The 20,987-nt window shown below is 41.7% G+C and overlaps 1 protein-coding gene across 1 annotated transcript in view; it reads right to left on the bottom strand.

The window, feature by feature from the left end:
• The window catches only part of plxdc2b (plexin domain containing 2b), a 430,770-nt gene extending 415,026 nt beyond the window's left edge, over window positions 1-15,744 (bottom strand). Inside the window, exon 1 of the mRNA XM_060824983.1 lies at window positions 15,590-15,744. Coding sequence (XP_060680966.1) covers window positions 15,590-15,704 — 115 coding nt within the window. The 5' untranslated portion in view covers window positions 15,705-15,744. The remainder of the gene's footprint in view (window positions 1-15,589) is intronic.
• Window positions 15,745-20,987: the final 5,243 nt, after the last annotated feature.

Genomic DNA, 20,987 nt, shown 5'->3' with positions numbered 1-20,987 from the left:
TCACATGTAGGACAGACTGGGTAAGGGCAACAGATTTCCTTCCCTAAACAAGATGGGATCGTTCCACAAATCGTGAATGGTTTCATGGTCATCATTAATTCCAGAATTTTTAAAAATTGAATCCAAAATTTCAAAATCTACCATGACAGTATTCTGACTCTTCCCAAAACATCATGATGCCACTCAGTCATTGCCTCCCCTCAGAATTACCTCCATTAAGCAGAGTCTACTTGCTAATCAGTTTGCACTCTCCTCTCCTCCAGTATAAATACTGGCTTTTCCTTTACTTTGCTATTCCTTATGAACTGTTCCGATGAGTGGAAGGCTAAAATGGCAGAAAACAAAACATAGTGGGGGACAATGTTTATGGTCTGAAATTGGTGAGGTCAACTTTGATTCCACAAGATTGCACAATTGCTATCTGAATGTTGGGCGCTGTTCCTGAAGCTTACATTGAACATAACTGGATCAGTGCATTAGGACAGAAGAGAAATGTTAGCATTAAAACAAGGCAAAGTATTAAATCAACTAGAAACTGATGATAATGCTTGTGGGTTGAATGGAAATGTTCCACCAAGTGTGACCCAATCTGCATTTGGTCTCCCCAATGTATAGGAGACCACATTATAAGCAGAAAATACTGTACACTTGACTGAAAGAGGAACAGATAACTTTTTTTCATCTGGTTGGTGTTTTTCACTTTAGACAATGAAAACTTTATTTTCATTTGATATTGCACAGAATCAGAGGATTGTATGTCATGCATATTAAATAAGTGGCTATAAAGAGGTCATGTGGTGACAGGGTGGGGGTGCTTGGTGAGGTTTAGGTAGTCTTTAAAGACTGTTGGGTGCTAGGCTGCATTGTTTGGGGACTGCAGCAGCCCTTTACACACCCACTCCCACCCACATGAGTCAGTAGGTCCTGTGAACAGTACAGTGAAGCCCATTCTGGTGGGAAAAGAAATCATGGGTCAGTTGGGTGGTTTGAGAGTCACAAAAATGCATAGGTTGGGCTGTCCCAAGCCTGGCGGAATATTTGACCCATCAGACGTCTGTTTTTTGCCTTTCAACCTTTTTTTGCTCTTTTAACATGCTCATCCAGCTCTTATTTTTCAGTTCTTAGGAAAATGTCAACATCAGATATGAAATGGACCTGCTGTCTCTGTCTCCCTCTCACAGTTCTATGGTCATCTGGTCATGTCCTGTCCATCGCCTTCACAAAATTCTGTATTATGTACAAAGCCTTCTTGACAAAAAAGGTTGTCCCATTTCCCCTCTACAAAATGGTTTCCCAAAGATGTTGTCATCAGAGTGCCATTCTAAATGGATACAGCTGATGGTTTGGTAATGGTTTAGTTCAGTTCAGTTCCATTTCTATACAATATCAAATGTGCTGTTATCTGCTCCCAGCTCAGTACAGAGAGCGGCAGCCAGATAGCAGTCAGCCAGTTCAACTCACATTGTTCTTTCACCTTAAAATGAGCAATATTTCTCATCTCTTGCACTCGTCCTGTTCCATTTACTTGAATATTTTCTCCATGGAAGATACATTAATCAATTTTCCAGGACTGCCTTTGACGTTGACAGTGAATTTTTACACTTAAGGCACAAAAAAACTCTCATCTGTTAAAGACCTTATTGGTCATTGGTTTTATGTCACCCATGCCCAGCCTTGTGCTTACCCAACAATATGTCAAATACATCATTGCTTATAAAATCTGTATCTGTAAAACAAAACATTGCAACAGAAAGAGGCTATTCAGCCACTCAAACACTGCCTCTGGTGTGTTTGAAGATCAACTTTCGTACAGCTGAAAAGACACTAGAAATAAAAATATAAAATGTCTGACGGCTTGTGGTGGGGGGTGGGGGGGGGGGGGGGTGGAGGGTGTTGGGGAAGAGAGAAAAAGAGTGTGTTTAAATCTTGTGGTACACCTCTCAGCCAGATGGGCCAGGTTCAAGTCTTCCCTGCTATAAAGCTTTGTAACATATTTGAATGGGTTGAGTAAGAATATCTCTGAAATGTCGAGGAGGGAATAAAGTGGCAATAGCATAAAACAGAAATTGTGGAACTGCTGGTGTGGATGTTGCAAGGTCATCATTTTAGTATCCCACTATGTTCTTGCACTGCAGAGAACAAGGAATACATTTCTCAACAGAAGCTAAATATGGAATGCACTGCAGTTACTATGTTCTTGGTATACTTCAAAGGACAGGCACGAAAGATCAACTTTCTCTGATGTTGTAGTACATTTCAACATTGCAATACAGTAAACAACTTAAGCAATAATGTATAGGGACCGACCTACATTAAAAACAAACTTTCAATGCATTTTTCTAATTTTCAATAACTAGTGCATGGCTCTCTCGGATTTAGAAGGGGAAGGGTAAATGTATGCAGATATTGATTACTGCTACTGCTGCAACGTTTATCACTGGGCCTTAAGCAATAAATGTGCACTGTGTCAATAAGGTCAGCAGAAGATGGAGTACTATAATTTATTTTTAAACTTGCAGAAAGGTATCAAAATTACATTTACCAACCCAATACCTCATTGTTTCTACTTTCATCTTTCACATCTACAATCCATAGTAAGTGAACTAGATTTGGGGCTGAAGGTTTTTATTTGAGTTCAAGAGACTTCTCAACTTCAACTCCAAAAACAAACTCAGCCGTTTTCAGCACCAACTCAACTCACCATCTTTTGCTATCTCTCACCAGGAAATTGTCACATGATAATTTTTTTGTTGATGTTTCAATCAGAGGAAGATACAAAATTGCAAGCGAACAGCATAACATGGGTGAAAGGATCACCTAATGATGTGTGTGACTGGCCGAAGCAGGCAATAGCCGAATGGCAAAGGCCAAGAATTTACCTGAATTAGGCTACTTCAAAGAGTGGAGGAGACAGCAGCAGGCTGACCTCCTTACCTAGGTTTCCATTCTGATCTGGGATGATGTTTTGTGTCAGGAATGCCAAATCACAAGTTTGAATCTGCAGCTTTTGGTCCAACTGACGACATACATTGGATTTTCTTTCAGAAATCTATAAAATAAGGTTCTTTTAGTACAAGAAAGGGGAACTGAGATTCACCCCTTTTACCAAATATAAATGGTGAGGCCTTGGGTGCAAAAATGCAACTCCCACTGAACAAATTCCCAGTTTTATCTTCGATGCCAGGAACTAAGACGACACACTCAAAGAAGCAGTCAAATCTTAAGCATCCCCAGACATCAAAAAGGCTGCTCAACAATAGTACTGGGTCAACCTGTGAAGTCCCACCTATTCTGAATAAGCCAGTAATTATTGTGCAGGTGTTCAGACCCTCAAGCCTTACAAATTAGAAACCCATATCATTACAGAAAATCTTTAAAGCTATTAGCCATTTTATTTCTATTGCCCATCAACAAGAACAATTATTAAATGTTTTCATGGGGAAGTGGATTAAGTCACACAGATCACCAACCCTTGAACATTGGCAAGATTCAGAGAAAATCCAGGAAAATGTGGTCAGAAGGGCATACAACTTATCCACTCAATTTGGCCTGAATACGAGAAATATTATGGAACGCGACTCCCAAAATAATTGGGAGTGAACTGCAGAAAAACCCTTAAAGTGTACATTTGTTATTTCCAGTTATCTTGAAAGTCAACCTATTCACCAACAATTGAGCTTTTAAGCAAAGCGATAATTAAGAGACAAACAAAATGATACCAGTTACATGTGAAATCATTCAGCACAGGTCAAGGTTAAACTGCAACACGATGGATAGCATCACACTACGGTCTTGCCAATCCAGCACTGCCATTTCCAGAAGGTTTGAGAAAGGTTGCTGGGGTATTCAAGATATTGTTCCTCCTCACTGTTTCACACACAGGATCAATTTTATGATGGAATGAAAGACACCTGGGCTACTAATGAATTTGCCAGTATCTGGTCTTACAGGCAAGCACCTCTAAAGGAAAAAACACCACGTCAATTCTAGCTGTACAATTCTATACAATAACAACACACAAAGATGGGATGAATAGCTATTTATCTCCTGCCTAAATCAGAAACAGAAAACCTTGCTGCCTTTGTGTGCTGGATTCCTATGCTTAATGACAAAAATCTTTATATTTGCATTAAATACATTACTGTAAACGTTAAGTAAGTGTGTTTGATGGGGTGATATTACATTGGAGTTTTGCTGCATTCATATTATAAACAGAATATTACAAGGTATGGTTGCGAAAGTGAAATAATGATAAACATCAGTAGGCAACTCTTATGTAAGTGTTCTGTGATAGATATTTTTAAACTGCAAACATAGCATGTCAAAGCAGAACAAACAGTATTTACATCCTAGTCTAAAATCAATGGTGTTTGTGAGCTGTGGTAGTTAAATAAAAAAAGGTGGCTAACTAGGCCTTTGATGGATAACTATGAAAATGAAATCAAACACATACACATCATTGCACAAAAAGTGTGAGAATATACTTCCTATTTATTTCTCTTTATAAGGGAAGGAATGAAAGCAGGACTTCTTAATAAATATCACTGGTGGAACTCACACTGGCATAGTCACCATCGGATGCAACAAGCATCCAACACTTTCCAGCAGAAGTCTAGACATCAAGACGAGATTGTTGCTAGTGAGCAGCAAGAGGCCTATTAACAGGGATTATCGCTTGCTATTACCTTTGTTATTACTTAGTCTCACCCCATTAATATGGAGGCTGTTATTCTATCATGCACCAGATAGAAACGACACACTGAAGCTTTTCGGTGTGCAAGTCAGAACCTGGCCACTCCAGCTCACGTTTTGCTCCTCTGAGCCTCCATGTTGGAATTCTGCACCAATGGGCTCAAGGGAGCTTCAATGGGCAGTGGTCGTGCACATACCACATCCACAGACACTTGACACTGCTAACCTCAATACATCATCACAGAGTGTTTTCAATCCACTTACAGCATGCTTCTGCTTGCCTTTAAAACACAATTCCCATTGAAAAGCTGTTGCAAGGACACTGTGTGCAGGGAGAGACAGTCAGCTCACAAATTGGACAAGGCAGCATCTCCGGACTACTTGCCTGCTTTGTCTCTGCACAATCACTTAATACATACCCAGACGCACACAGCATCACTGCCTTTCCTTCTTGCAGCTTGGCCTCTCAGCCATAGCCTAAAGGCTTGCCTTGCTGCTCAGTGTAAGCTCAAACCCAGACAGTTTGTAATGCTCGTTGGCAGCCATCAGAGAGGGTGGAATAGCTGCTGCATCGCACAGCACTATGTTAATCACAGACTCAGAGGGTCAAAGTCACAGGGAGACAGAGGTGGAACCAATGCACCACAAAGCCCAGGACTAGCAGCAACCTGCTGCAGAAAGTAAACAGTCTCCCCAATATGAAAACTCACAGCTGCAGAGCCCCTCAGGACGCTATGGAGGCACAAACGGCTGAGGGTCTTTCGTCCCCGATGTTATTTTCTCCAGATCAGTGGGATACAGTGTCAGGATAGACCAAGGGTATCCCTGGACACTGTCAAAGAACGGAGGTGCTGCTGGAGTGGGACTGTGACCCGAAGGAATGGCTGGGCCATCTTATCCTGGTGGGCCTCAAGGTGACAGCTGCACCTTTATGTGACTGGCTCCTTCCAGGGAGTCATGGTGGACCACCGTGGAATCACCCAATTAAATTCATTAACAACAGTGACCAATGCCATTTGTACCAGATCACACTCATTGACTTTGTTTCCCTGTGACAAGGTCAGTGCTGCAGCCAAGGCAGTAAGATCTGTATCTTAGTTGGCTTCCCTCAGCTACAGGACACCAACTATACACACATCAGGCCGAGAGATCCACAGCTTACAGTTTCTTTGAGGTTTGTGCTTTATACCCTGGCTGCAGCCAAGATTCCGACATTCTCATATCCTTGCTGCATGTGAGGGGCCAGAGGCCTTGCAAAGATGGTTCCTCACAGACAAGAGTCACCTGTTGTGACCATGGCTGAGGACTCCATTATACAAGTCCCTGAATGAGGCAAAGTGGAGTTATAATGCAATCCATTCTTCACCCAGGACAATAGGGCAGTTGGAGAGGAGGATTCTGCTTAGTCTTTTGTTGTTTAAGGGCGAGGATACTTTAGCCCAGACTGGACAGGGATTGCCACACAATCCTGGCACGCTGTGCTCGGCACAACCTGGAGCAGGCAACAAGAGGATGGAACAGATGCTACCAAACTGGGATGAACACGTTCAGTGGTCGCAGCATAACGTCACGCATGACATATTATCTCTCTCTCTCTCTCTCTCTCTCTCTATATATATCGGGTGCTACAAATAAAACAGGATTTAATTGTGACCCAATTCCAGTAGATGACAGATCAGTGCTGTGATCAATCACTGACTGTAAAATACTTGTTGCTCAACAACACAGTTCATTTGTATTCTCGGAGAAAAATGCAGGTTCTGTTTGATTCCTGTTCATTCTTGACATTTGAAACTAGAAAGTTAACGTTTTGCATCATTTGAAGATTTTGCTGTGTATGAAGGTCCCACTTTTAACAAGGATAAGATGCTGGGCTACAGTGGGCACTGGGGAATGAGCTGTAGGAGGAGTCATATAGGCTTAAAGAGGGTAGTAAGAATGGACATGATAGGTCGGTGAGTTGTGTGGCGTAGTACTGAAACAATTGATGTCAAAAAATTGCAGTCGAATGTGCAAGGAGGTTTCAGCCATGTCATCGATGTGCTGTGAGACATGTTGGTTTATGGCTGCTGTGCCACTCCTTTGATGAAGGGCAGCTCTTCACTGCCAACATTTGTCCAGGATTCAAAGATGGGGCCCATGTCATGGATAACAGTCTACTCCAGGATAACGCAGCATCGGCTAGTTTCTCTGGCTACAGCTTGTAGTTGAATTGGACTAGCATCAGCTGAAAGGAATGCCACAGGAGTGGCGTAAATAGTTAATGGATCGACGGAGTGAGAAAATCCACTAGGCCTCAGGGAGGAAAACCCTCCACAGAACTTGACGAAAATGACACTTGTGCCAAAATCTGGTAAGATTCGGTCTCATAATTTAGATATTGGCAGACACTCACACTTTAATGTTGCTACCATGCATCACTAAGTTTTGCAACTCAAAACTCAATGATTAATCTCTAAACACATGACATTAAATGGTATTGTTCCAATGAAAGATGAATCAATCAATCAATCAATCAATCAATTATGGTCACAGTTTTATGATGTAATGTTTTTGCTGAGCTGGTCGATTTTAACTGATGCATCTGTCAATGTGGTGAAATTGCATCAGTATTACTTCAGACTGAAAAGGGGAAATAATTAGAACAAAAAACTGTTTCAATCACCAGTTATTACTTTGTTCCTTGTTTCGAGTAGAAAGTGCATGCATGAGGAAGAACAGTGAAATATGAGGCTGTCTTCAGAGTCAAAAAAACTTGCTGACACTCATTGTTTGGACACGATAGTGGTCTCCAGCATAACACACCAGCCAAACACCCAGCACCTGCTGCTTCATGCTTTATCCCGATTTCCCATTTTAGTTGTTATTTTATGTGTAATATTGGTGAATATTTTGGGAGCCCTTCAAGATGTGGGAACTACGATGAGTGATTACAGGTCTTCACCCAAGGATGCATTGTATGGGATCACAATTTCAGCAGATTAAATTTGCAGAACATGATCCACACTCAAGATACATGGAAGCAACATATAACTAACACATCATACTTATGTTTAAAAACAAAAGCGATTTTCCTCTTTGTACAGAATAACATGGATTGTTTACAATCTTTTTATGCCCTCCCACCATCACAGCCCAAGAGATTGGGCAGAAGATCCGTAAACTATGTCAGAGATAAAAATGCCGCAGATGCTGGAATCCAGAGTAGACAAACAGGACGCTGGAGGAACACAGCAAACCAGGCAGCATCAGGAGGTGGCAAAGTCAACATTTCAGTTTGACACCCTTGTGGATGAAGAGTCATGACCCTAAATACGGTGGCATAGTGGTTAGCACTGCTGCCTCACAGCGCCCGAGACCCGGGTTCAATTCCCGACTCAGGCGACTGACTGTGTGGAGTTTGCACGTTCTCCCCGTGTCTGTGTGTGTTTCCTCCAGGTGCTCCGGTTTCCTCCCACAGTCCAAAGATGTGTGTGTTAGGTGAATTGGCTATGCTAAATTGCCCGTAGTGTCAGGTAAGGGGTAAATGTATGGGTGTGTTGCGCTTTGGCGGGTCAGTGTGGACTTGTTGGGCCAAAGGGCCTGTTTCCACACCCTAAGTAATCTAATCTAATCTAATCTAAATGTCGACTTCTCTACCTCCTGATGCTGCCTGGTTTGCTGTGTTGCTCCAGCCTTCCGTTTGGCTACTGATGTAAACTATGTCAGATTGCCAAACCTAGCCTTAGGCCTTTGAGGCCCTGAGCTAATTAATTAGGAGGCAATTAAAGGTCTCCACAACGGAAATAGTAGCACACTTATAAATCCTTCATATCATTTTAACCAATATTCAACTGTCCCAAAAATTCAGGAGATTATTAGGTTATTGTTATTCACCATTGAAAAAAAAACAACTTTTTGGAAAAGCCATACAATCATTCATTCGCATATTGGTTAGCTGGACTTAATTTCAACACTGTAAATGTGTAGGTTTTGAATGTACTAAAATCTGGCCCAGTCCCTGGCATGGCTAGTGTTTGAATATGTCAGTTATCAGAACAAATACTGCCTGCTTGTAAAACAAGCCAATGAGGACAGAAGCTTTCCAAAAGGATTTTGCACACCCATATTACACCCATATTACCTATTGCATTCTGGCTCCTTGCCTAATTCACTGTTTGAAAAACTACTTCTTCCAATTCCAAATACAGACTCATTTAACTGTCAATCATCCAAAAATATTTAATCTGTGTGAAATCAAGCTATCAAAATTATGTGATCAAAAATGCTTTTGACATTTTGCAGGGGATGAAAGAAATGGAAAATGATTTTACAGGCTGACTATCATGCCTAATAAACAATTCCTAACACTCTTTTGAACTGAAAATCACAGAGGATCATTGCCACAGTTGGAGCCTATGCAAACATTCTAACACATACAAACTTGAGCTGTGATATATTCATTAACACTACACATTACACTTCTGCACTAAGCTTTACATGCACTCTTTTACTTCTAGATAAAATGAGTAATAGTCTATTGCTCTGACAAATGCCACAGTTCAACTGTTGCAGTGTTCCCCATGTTTCCCATAGGTATTTAAACCAATTGGCTGAAGCTTCCAACTCTCTCATTAAAGGAAAGGGTCTTCAGCTGAATTTCTACATAATCCTAATGTTACTCAGTTGTGAGCAAATACGTGTCTCTTGTCAATGTCCAGTGGCTACTGTGTATTATTCTTTAAGCATTCTGGGTAGATGAAGCCTGGGAAGAAATATCTTGTGAAGAGCTTCCCCACCACCTGCAGTCATATCATGCAGTGTTGTTCCAGTGACGTCAGGGAGAGCACTGACCTAAGCCCACAGTCCCCATTCATACAGGAAGAAACCACACAAATGTCTTTATCCCAGTCTCCCTATCCTGGGCAACTACAAAGCATCAAACATGGCAAGAAAAGACAACTGAATATGCAAATGGGTTATGTAGCAATCAGATGAATACAACCATTTAAAGTAAAAGAGTACATTTTATAGTATCCAAGAATTTTATGGTCTTTGTCATGTTACATTGTGGATTCACCAGAATTATACTGGGAAACTATTGAGTACCTGGTGCCAATAGGGTCGACAATTCTTTGCTGCTAATAGGGACAGATTATGTTAATCAAGCTGGATCAGTCGAAGTTTTGCCCACTATTAATATAAAAGCATATTATTGCAGATGCTGGAGATCTGAAATAAAAAAAAAGTGCTGGAGAAACTCAGTAAGTATGAAGTATCTGTGAAGAGAGAAATAAATTTAATGTTAAGTTCAGTATAAAGATGGAAAGTCTTGAAATCATATTAGACTCAAATGTTAAATTTGCTTCTTTCTCCAAACTTGCTGAGTTCTCCAACACTTTCTGATTTTATTTCGGATCTCTAGCATCTTCAATAATTTGCTTTTGTTTTAAAAGTGAGCACTGATCCAATATTCTGCTCAAGACAAAACATTACAGCTGTTATGCCCCATAATACATATTTCCCAATCTCCTCCCAAGGTTGCAGTAATCAAATTAATTATATTTTCACACATTGCTTATCCCAACTGAATTGATGTCTCTCCTGCATCTTTAAGCTACCAAAATTCACTATTTCACATGTCTAGCCAGCTATACATCACAACCAAGGAAATCAAAATGTGATGGCTTGTTTTACTGCAACAAGATACCTACAATTCTGTTTCACCACATTAAACAAAATAGAAAGCAATGTTACAAAATTGCAGCACTCATTTTAAAGGAGTAATGTAATTTGATGATACTTCAAACATCTTGGGATTTTTCGACATTAAAACAACAGAATGCAGGAATAAGAATGTAAATTGCTCTAATTAAGATATCAAACTCATGAAGCACGCTTTGAGTCTTTTGAAGTAAGTTGATTGAATAATTGTGCTACTTCTCTCATGAAAATTATTATCATCCAACATCTTTGCATCTCATACTATTATGGTTATGCAGATAGCAATGAGACAATTTTGCCATTTCTCTATGTTGCCTAGTTATTTATTTACACTTGCCATTGTCATTTCATAGTTAATTTCCTTTTTAAATTCCCTGCACTTTAAAATTAAATTTAGGCAAACTTCAACGTCCTGGTCCGTTGTTAATACTATAACATACAAAAAGATGACTTGGATCAAGCACTTAAACTTTCCTTTTCTCCTTCTAATGAACTTTCTCACATCTACATACAGCCAGTACTGTTGAATGAGACAACTCAGCAAGTGAGGAATCATGGTTACCACCCGATTTCATATTTTTTTAAAGCAAAATGGTAATTCTTCAACTAGTTGTTGTGGACTACAATAAGATTAATCCAAAGTGCAATTAACATAATGATCTATGTTCCTACCCCGTAATTAAATGCTTTAGTATTTGAAATAAATAGTTTTCAATTCACAGCACATGCAATTTTTTTGTCTCAAAATCAGCCATCAAACCATTGACATTCTAACCTAAATGATTATCCTCCTTCCAGATCAGACAAGCTCAAGGGAGGTTGCAAACATTTCAGATTAGCTGCTGAGCAAGTGGGTGCAGCAGGATCTGGAGCCCAAATGCTGTCAGACATCTGTCTTGGTCATTTTAATTTGTTAAAAAAGCTTTCCAAATATTTCCAACTGATTATCCAGTTTACAAATACCTGGAAAATATTCCTAGAACAGTAACAGCATTTCAAAGAACTAAGATCTCCAACAATACACACTGTTATTTCTAAAGCATACATCCATTTCAAGACCTTAATGCATGTCAGAATTTTACAAAGCCAGTGATTACTCAGTCTGAGCTACAACCAACCCAGACTACCAAACCCACTATTAAAACCACACTTTGAACTTGTGTCCAATAATACAGATAGGTTCAAATATCTATTCACACTGCTTTATAACAATTAAGGAAATATAATTTCAATCCCCTCAGCACTCAACCAAGCAAGATCGCCTGCTCAGGTGATTTACATATCAAAAGGTCTGTAATTGTAATTAAAAATACCATCATAGAGCAATTCAGTTCCAGACAATATTTGTGGAAGTTCTTATTTTCTGGCCATTAACTTAAGCATTTATGATTATAAACTCTATTATCAAATAGATTAGCTAGTAGCACAAGTACTGAAGCATAACCCAAACACAGACAGCTTAGACAATATAATAACTGCTGGTAATTTTGAAGTGTACAACATCCGTTATCCTCCTTCTATTGCAATTAACTCTGTACAAGATGATGTGGAGGTGCCGGCGTTGGACTAGGGTGGACAAAGTTAAAATCACACAACACCGGATTATAGTCTAACAGGTTTATCTGGACACAAATAAAACTGATGGATTATAATCTGGTGTTATGTGATTTTTAACTCTGTACAAGATGGAGAGACATTAGCAAAGGCGAGACAAGTAATCAAGAGACTCAGGCAATGCTCCAGAGACATGTTTCTAAATATCATTACTGAGCTGAAAATGTGTTGCTGGAAAAGCGCAGCAGGTCAGGCTGCATCCAAGGAGCAGGAGAATCAGCGTTTCGGGCATTAGCCCTTCTTCAGGATTATCATGGCATCCTGTGGAATCTAACTTAAATAACATTTGGAACAAAAATAGTTAACAAAATAATTATTGATTGTTGTTGACTAATTATCTTTTAGAAAAGCAAAGTTTGCCATCCTTAGGTGTTCTGGCCTATATGTGACTCCAGACAGTGGGAACACCACCTGCAAGTTCTTTTTTCATTCATGGGATGTGGGCACTGCTGGCTTGGCCAGCAATTATCGCCCGTCCCTAGTTCCCTTGAGAAGGTGGTGGTGAGCTGCCTTCTTGATCTGCTGCAATCCATGTGCTGCAGATAGAGCCACAATATCCAAGGTTTTGACTGCAAATTGCAGTTTGCAGTGCTACCATGTATCTGCTGCCCTTATTCTTCTCAATGGAAGTAGTTGTGGATTTGAAAGGTACTGTCTAAGGATCTTTGGTGATTTTCTGCAGTTAGCCGATAGCCAACTGCTACTGTGCATCAGTGGTGGAGGGAATGGGTGCTTGTAGATGTGGTGTCTATCCAGGAGGCTGCTTTATGCTGGATGATGGCAAGATTCTGGAGTGTTGTTCACTCTGCACCCATCCATTTCTCCAGTGTTGCTGGGTCAAACTTCTAGAATTCCCTTATGAACATGGGTCGACTTGCAGTAATTCAAGGCTGTATCTAACCACCATCACTTCATGTGGTGTAGGCCTAGCCAGTGAAGTTCATGTCTTGTGAATGAATAACAAAAATGGACCACGGTAATGTAGCTGACTCTCAACTGCCCTCTGAAATGAGTTAGGGCAGTTAGGGATGGGCAACAAATCCTGGCCTTGCCAACAATGCCCAGATCCTACGTAAGAATAAAACATAATGTCAAGAACTGCATTATAAATGCTCTACTCCAAACAATTTTCAACTCAATGAGACAATTGGGATGGTGCAAAATATTTATTTCTCTGGTAGATCTTCCAGATGCTAAACTATTTTAAAGAGTTTATTTTTGGGCATTTGATTTGTTAGTGTTATAAAATATTACGGCAGAAGTCACATGACACCAGGTTATAGTCCAACAGGTTTATTTGAAATTACAAGCTTTTGGAGCACTGCTCCATCACCAAGTGAAGTGAGTAACGCTCAGAAAGCTTGTGATTTCAAATAAACCTATTGGACTATAACCTGGTATGATGTGAATTCTGACCTCGTCCACACCAGACCAATAGCAGCACCCTCGACATCTTGTAAAATATTCAACCTACAGATATGGTCCAATATTACCAGCTATCTGCTGTTCTCAGAGAAGCCAACCCTGCAGAGTTTGATTAGCTCAATGTAAAGGTGTACCCTTCATTTAAAGCCAAAAACTTGTCAGCATTGGCAATGTGAAAGTGCACCACAATGGCAAGCATTTTAACCCTTTTTTTGTTTATTAAAAAGGGGCAAATTTACAAAAAAACTCTATAGTTTAGGTTCTTAGCAAGGGTCACTGGCCCCAAAATGTTAACACTGCTTTCCCGCCACAGGTGCTGCCAGGCCAGCTGAGCTTTTTCCAGCAATCTCAGATTTTGTTTCTGATTTGCAGCATCCGCAATTCTTTGGGATTTTTTTTGATTGTTTAGATATTCGAAGGGCCGAAAAGCCTTTCCTTCTTTTATATTGAAAGTTTTGCGAGACAGCGTCTGAAAAATATACATGATACCAACGCAGGGTACCCTGAGAGACTGCCTAGCTTTAAAATGCTGTCACATGGACAGACCTCTGCCTTTACCACAGTTCAAATGCTGTGAAAAATAACACGTAAAAAAAGTTTTAAAAAATCACACACACCAGCGATGCTCCTTCATCAGGTGGTAGTGGAGGGCTCAATCCTAACACAGAATTTATAAGCAAAAATTTAGTGCGATGTAACTGAAATTATACATTGAAAAATTGATTGTTAAGCCTTTCATCTGTTAGAATACAGTGATAGTTTCCACTACCACCTGATGAAGGAGCATCGCTCCGAAAGCTAGTGCTTGCAATTAAACCTGTTGGACTACAACCTGGTGTTGTGTGATTTTTAACTTTGTCCACCCAAATCCAACACCAGCATCTCCAAATCAGGTAAAGAGAAGGCACTGTAATGCAACACAAATCCTGAGCAGCAATACCATCCAGTCCATCTGCCAGTGACGCCAGTGAGAGCGCTTGCTGCCGCACTCAGTGCAAATCAATCCAAGAGCGCACCTCGCTCCCTCCCTCACCTCAGCTCAGCTCCCAGGACCCACTGCCTTTCTGCACTGTCAAACTCCACACGAACCCTCAAACTCTCAGTGGACTTGGCCCATTGACTTTGTCTGAAAACACTTGAAAACTCTGCTCGGAATCTCAAGCAAGTTAGACCTGCGGTTCCTTCCTGAGGCTTTTGCCTGAAACATCGATTTTACTGCTCCTCGGATGCTGCCTGAACTGCTGTGCTCTTCCAGCACCACTGATCCAGAATCTGGTTTCCAGCATCTGCAGTCATTGTTTTTACCAAACTGCAGGTAGATCACCAGATTTCCATATTCTCTGCAAAGAGCGCCTTAAATCTATTTTTTTATTTAAAGGGAGTAGGGGGTGGGAGGGTGTCAGCATAATAAATGCCAGGAGTAAGAATCGGACAGTGCGTGAGCTTTGAATTGGAAAGTAATGGAAGTGAGATTGTCGAGCCCAGCTCTGCTGGAGGTGGAAGGGTTTAGGCGGCGGGGATGTGGGTTGGAGCCTCCTCGCGGTGATTTCTCCTCACCCGGTCCCTGACAAATCCCCAGCAAACGTGTGCGCTGGAAACACGCATTCAAACAACAGGCTTCAGAGCTTCCCAGTTGTGCCAGCCTTTCTGTGCTAAACCCCCACCCCACAGTGTGAAGGGGAAAGAGAGAGAGAGAGACAATGTGCAGCCGCTGAGCTGAACTCACTCTCTGAGGCTTTAACATTTCACTTTCCTGAATCTCGCTGGCAAATTCCTCCCGCCCGGCTCCAACACCTCAAAAAGTGATGTGCAGATTATTTTAAAGAGACTGCATTTGAAAAGAGAGCAATTCAAGCCTCCTCCTGCTATATAAACTGTTACTGCCTTCAATATAAAAAAGTGCAAGCGTTAGGAAAACTTCCACCTAAAGCTCCATTCGCTCGCCCCCACCCCCCCCCCCACCCCCCCATCCCATCCCATCCCATCCCATCTGGTTGCAGATTGTCAGGAACTTAACAGCAAGAAAAACGAAGGAGCAAACTTTCGAACTTGACAGTTCGTGCAGCCGCGAGGTTTCTTCCCCCCCCTCCCTCTCTCTCTCCCTCCCTCTCTGGTTGTAAATGGTTTCTGGTCTGAAAGAGTGAGCGCTCCTTACCAGTAGCATCCAGCGTCTGGCCGCTTCGCCCGAGGCTGAGGTGCACCAGGTTTCCCAGGGTTACGAGGCAGCACAGGGCAGCATTCAGGCAGCCGGCTTTCCTCACACCCGCCATGATGATCGCCACAAGTTTACATTTGCCGAGTCCAAGCCGGAGTGTCCCACCCCCTCACCCCCACCGGCCCCCTCTCCCTCCCTCTTTCAACAACACTTCCACAGTCACTTCGAGAGAGAGAGCCACACACACAAACACCTTTAACAGAGCGCCCGCTCCCCAGTTGCGGAAGGGAGTGAATCCAGGGCGGGTGGGCTGGCTGGCTAGTGGGAAATGTCAGCAGCCTGGAGCCCGAGCTGCGGTACAGCTTCCCCCGGAGACCCGCGGCTGGCAGAGGCTGCCTCTCCGTGTGTATGTGTGTGCCTCCCTCTCTCGCCGGAAGTGTTCTTCCTCCCAAATCTCCACACTGTGAGAGTGCAGCTTAGGCTCCATCATTCGCAGACAGCAAGCGGTTTGTCCCCTATCTCCAGTTGCAGGTTTTTACGTCTCTGGAAGGAGCTGTTACTGGGTTTGTGTGTGTGTCCCTAGGCAGTTACATTCCCTTTCATACCTCTGTATGGAGAGCCACTGGCGCTCTCCTGCTACTGTTTGGGTTGCTCGCTCGTCATGTCTTTGCAATAAAAAAAACTCCAACTTGTCTCAGGGCTTCATTTTCGACTTGTGTGCCCAATCTCCCAGCTCGGGAGGGTGCGCACGACATTGCTGCTATTTCCACCTCAAGCGGTATCTGGGTCAGAACAGAAATTGCAGAGAGCCCCCTTCACTGCAGCATCTGCCTCTTTTACTTTCGTCCCTTGACGATTTGAAGCTAGTGTTAAACACAGACTGTCTATGATAACATGAGCGCCATTGCTGACAGGTGAACTGTGTTGGTTGACTATCGCGAATTCGCTAATAACAATTTTAAGACATTTCAGTAATTTGCTCTCTCCCAGTCTGCTTTCTAGTTGTGTAATGTGCCTCGAATCATAACGGGTTTTGGTCATGACGAACGTATTTGGAAGTTTGGTTTGCTACCTTATATATTTAAACTATGTTGTATTAATACAACTTGCTCTTAATAGATTGAGAACTGATAACAATGAGAAGTTAAAATGTTTTCATACTCGTTTCCGAACAACTTCGACACAACGAGGCACTTCAGCTGTACTTTCAGGACGAGCACCCTCTACTGCAGCCATGTGGCAGTATACACTGTGTGACCTGTTGGAGCAATGTGTTTCACATACGTGGTTAGTTTTCTGATTTGCTCCAGTTTGAATTGGATCTCGGCTGAAAATTAATTAATTTTCTCCAAAAGATATTTAGAAGGAAGACCTCATCTAATAAGATAGGATTTATTGAAGTTCCAGATATAAGGTTTCCTCCCCGCAGGCTGTGCTTCACCGTCATCTCCAGTTTTAATTGCTGCAAGAAAGTCGCAATTACAACTTCCTCTGATAGTGACGATGCCGAAGCAATGCTATTAAATGAAATCCTGTAGTCTTAATATCATTCAGGAGCAATGCAATTACTGCATCCACTTCAAAACTTGTAATCTGACTTTTCAAATCAGTAAAGCCAACCTACAAAATACATATGGAAAAGTCTTGTTATTTTCTTGATGCTTTGGTAAAATCATGGTCAGGAAAAATGCAAATATGTCATTTGAAAAGAGCTGTTCCTCTGGATTCTTCAGCTTCCTTTGTACTTAGACAAAATTCTCCAGGATTTGTAGTGTTGAGTTTGAGTGAGATAATGATTAAGAATAATAAGCAACTAGGCTAAGAGATAACAGATGCAATTTAATGTGGATAACTGTGGATGAATAGAGGGACAATTGAGCATTAGGCTTTAGCACTCCAGCAAAGCTCCTGTCCAACAGAGATAAACAATAAGACCTGTGGACGTTTGCAGCACAGCGGCAGTGTCCCTACTCCCTCAGTACCAGACAGTCTAGATTGTTTTCCACCTGCAACATCTTTGTACCACAGCATGACGGAATAGTTTGAATAAAATAATTAAAGAGAGGAATGAGAAATTTAGATTACATATATCGAGCATTTTGAAATTGTACTAAAGCACCTCAGAGTGAAGCATGCTGAATAGAGAGAAGTTGAATTCTATTGCAATTTCAGTAATTTACAATTTGCAATTATTTGCCTTGGCCTGTATGCCTGATGTAGAATATAAACTGTAAATATTAAGAGTATTACAATTGCATTCAGGTACTAAGAATGAAACATCTTGTGTGGATACAAATTAAATTTTATTGAAGTGTCTCATTTTTAAGTTGAAATGTTTGTTCATGCATTCACTCAATTTTTATGATTAACATTGTTTCTGAAAGTGAAAGTAGATAAAGCCATAAAAAGACTATTTTTAATGAGGCATAAATAAATTCACCAACATGATTCCAAAGATCAGAAGATATCATTAAGAGGAAAGGTGTATTTTATTCAGCATATTTGTATTAGAGAATGTTAAGAGGAAATGTTGTGGATAAATTTAAAGCTGTGAAAGATTCTCATAGACTAAATAATATTTTCTTTAGTTGGGAACCTGCAATAAAGGATAATCAATTTAAAATAATCATTAAAGAGCCAAAGGAAAATTTTAACATTGAACAGAAGATCAAGTTGAGAATCATAAACAAATATTCAAAGCAGAGAATATACAGGACAAAATCTAGATTTGTAATAGTGTTGGAAAAATGCAATGGACATGACTTTGTGCCAGAAACTTTAATGTTTCTCCCAATTAATTACATGAATAAAAAAGGGAGAAGCATTTAACTTATAGTAATTGCTTAGAAACCTTACCTTGGTAGCAAATCCTACTTTGCTCAATAGAGAATTCTATACCCAGGGTTATATATTTAAAGAGAAGGGTAAAAGGGATTTTTTTTTACATATAGAGTTTGGTGAATGTTTGGGAGTGACTGGAAGAGTTCCAGAAACACTTATGTAAAAAGAAACACTTGGCTATTGCTCTGACATTGTGTCAGAGCACGGGATTACTATGGGTTTTAAGAACCCTTAATTCCACAATTGTTTTTGAAAGTGAACTGCAGAGACAAAATGACTGGTGGTGAAAATTTAGTGACTAGCTGGCAAAAATTATATGTGATGTAACACCTAAGAATGTCAAAGAAACTTTAAGTGAACTGGACTGGGATCTCTTAAGACTACAAAGATAACAAGCAACTGACAATCCTCCTCCTACTCACAGCAAGTCACCACCAGCCCCACCTGCCATATCTCCCAAGCTGCAGACAAATGTTATGTCCTTCCCTTTGAAGATTATGCAAGTATAACAGTTAAAAAGGCAGTTTAAAATTAACTTTGAGTGTCCTAGTGAGAGTGAACATTCTCATGAATTCCTGCCTAAGTTGATGAGTTGAAGATGCCGGTGTTGGACTGGGGTGTATAAAGTTAAAAATCACACAACACTAGGTTATAATCCAGCAGGTTTAATTGGAAGCACACTAGCTTTCGGAGCACTGTTCCTTCTTCTGTGCCTTACAATGGTGACCTCTACAACAACCTGATGAAGGAGCAGCGCTCTGAAAGCTAGTGTGCCTAGTTGAGTGATTTCTGCTGCAAAGTTCACCTTTGTATTGTAGGTAAAGAACTTCTCTCACATTCAGCACTGGAAGGTAGCTGGCCAGACGTTAACAGAAGATAAACAGCACAACAAATGGACTGTCCCTCAGCCTGAATGCTGTAGTTCAATCACAGTGAAAAGGAACCAGAACCACAGAATCGCAACCTAGCAATAAAACTAGGGATTGTGAAACTGATTACGAACATCAATACTACCTCCACTGCAACAGCCATAACACTCAACTATCTAATCTCTGTGAACAATTCAGAGACTAATCCATATCCTGTTTATTAATTTTTATCTGTTTGAACTCTACGTTATTTTGACCCTGTGAGTGTGTGTGCATTAGTACTTCTTACATATAATTAATAAACTCTATTTGTTAAGTCAAGAAAAGTGGTTAAATTGGTTCCTTTTAAAACATTTTGTTTGAGTCGAGGAGAAAGGTCCCTTCACAAAGGAAGGGACCCTTTTTAAAATGAGCCTTATGGCAACCAGGTGAGAGGTGGATGTAGGAAGGAAGAGGGTCATGTCATCCTTCCTTATCTGGGACCTTAACAATATGGTGAACTGTAATGAAGTGGGAAACTTGCTTGGGGTCTGAATGTAGCAAAATACATTTGGAGTGCTGTAAGCTACGGGCTATGGTTCATCAATGGGAAATAGGGTTAGTCAGATCATTGCTCTTCACCTGATACCAACACAATTAATCAAATTGTCTCCTCCTTTGCCTTTTGTTTATGTTTCCCAGGTACTTGGTTTGGCAGCAGAGTAAGACGCTCCAGTCAGAGCTCCCATGCTCTCACACAGTTCCTTTTCCTTCATTTCTTTCCTCTTGCTGGCAGTTTCCCACCTCCCAACCCAACTTTTAACTTCTTAAACTACCCTATCCTGCCTGGAGAGCAGAGGTGAGATGAAGGGAGACGAGTGGCAGGCAGTGCCTGGGCAGGAGCAAAGTGAGCATGGGCTAAATTCCAGAAGCAAGTCAGGGCCGGAGTCGGGAAGAGCACAGTGTGAGTGTGAGCAGAGTGAGTGTGGGCCAAGTCCCAGAGTGTGAGCAGAGCGAGTGTGGGCCAAGTCCCAGAGTGTGAGCAGAGCAAGTGTGGGCCAAGTCCCAGAGTGTGAGTAGAGCGAGTGTGGGACAAGTCCCAGAGTGTGAGCAGAGCGAGTGTGGTCCCAGTCCCAGAGTCTGAGCACGGCAAGTGTGGGCCAAGTCCCAGAGTTTGAGCAGAGCGAGTGTGGGCCTAGTCCCTGAGTGTGAACAGAGCGAGTGTGGGCCAAGTCCCAGAGAGTAAGCAGAGCAAGTGTGGACCAAGTCCCAGGGTGTGAGCTGAGCGAGTGTGGGCCAAGTCCCAGAGTGTGAGCAGAGCGAGTGTGGGCGAAGTCCCAGAGTGTGAGCTGAGCGAGTGTGGGCCAAGTCCCAGAGTGTGAGCAGAGCGAGTGTGGGCCTAGTCCCTGAGTGTGAACAGAGCGAGTGTGGGCCAAGTCCCAGAGAGTAAGCAGAGCAAGTGTGGGCCAAGTCCCAGAGTGTGAGCAGAGCGAGTGTGGGCCTAGTCCCTGAGTGTGAACAGAGCGAGTGTGGGCCAAGTCCCAGAGAGTAAGCAGAGCAAGTGTGGACCAAGTCCCAGGGTGTGAGCTGAGCGAGTGTGGGCCAAGTCCCAGAGTGTGAGCAGAGCGAGTGTGGGCCTAGTCCCTGAGTGTGAACAGAGCGAGTGTGGGCTCAGTCCAAGAGTGTGAGCAGAGCGAGAGTGAGCGAAG

This window comes from Hemiscyllium ocellatum, chromosome 5, assembly GCF_020745735.1.
Source record: "Hemiscyllium ocellatum isolate sHemOce1 chromosome 5, sHemOce1.pat.X.cur, whole genome shotgun sequence".
In the NCBI taxonomy this organism is placed as follows: Eukaryota; Metazoa; Chordata; class Chondrichthyes; order Orectolobiformes; family Hemiscylliidae; genus Hemiscyllium; species Hemiscyllium ocellatum.
The sequence above is the reverse complement of the archived record's forward strand: the minus strand, read 5'-3'. Positions and strand labels throughout refer to the sequence as shown.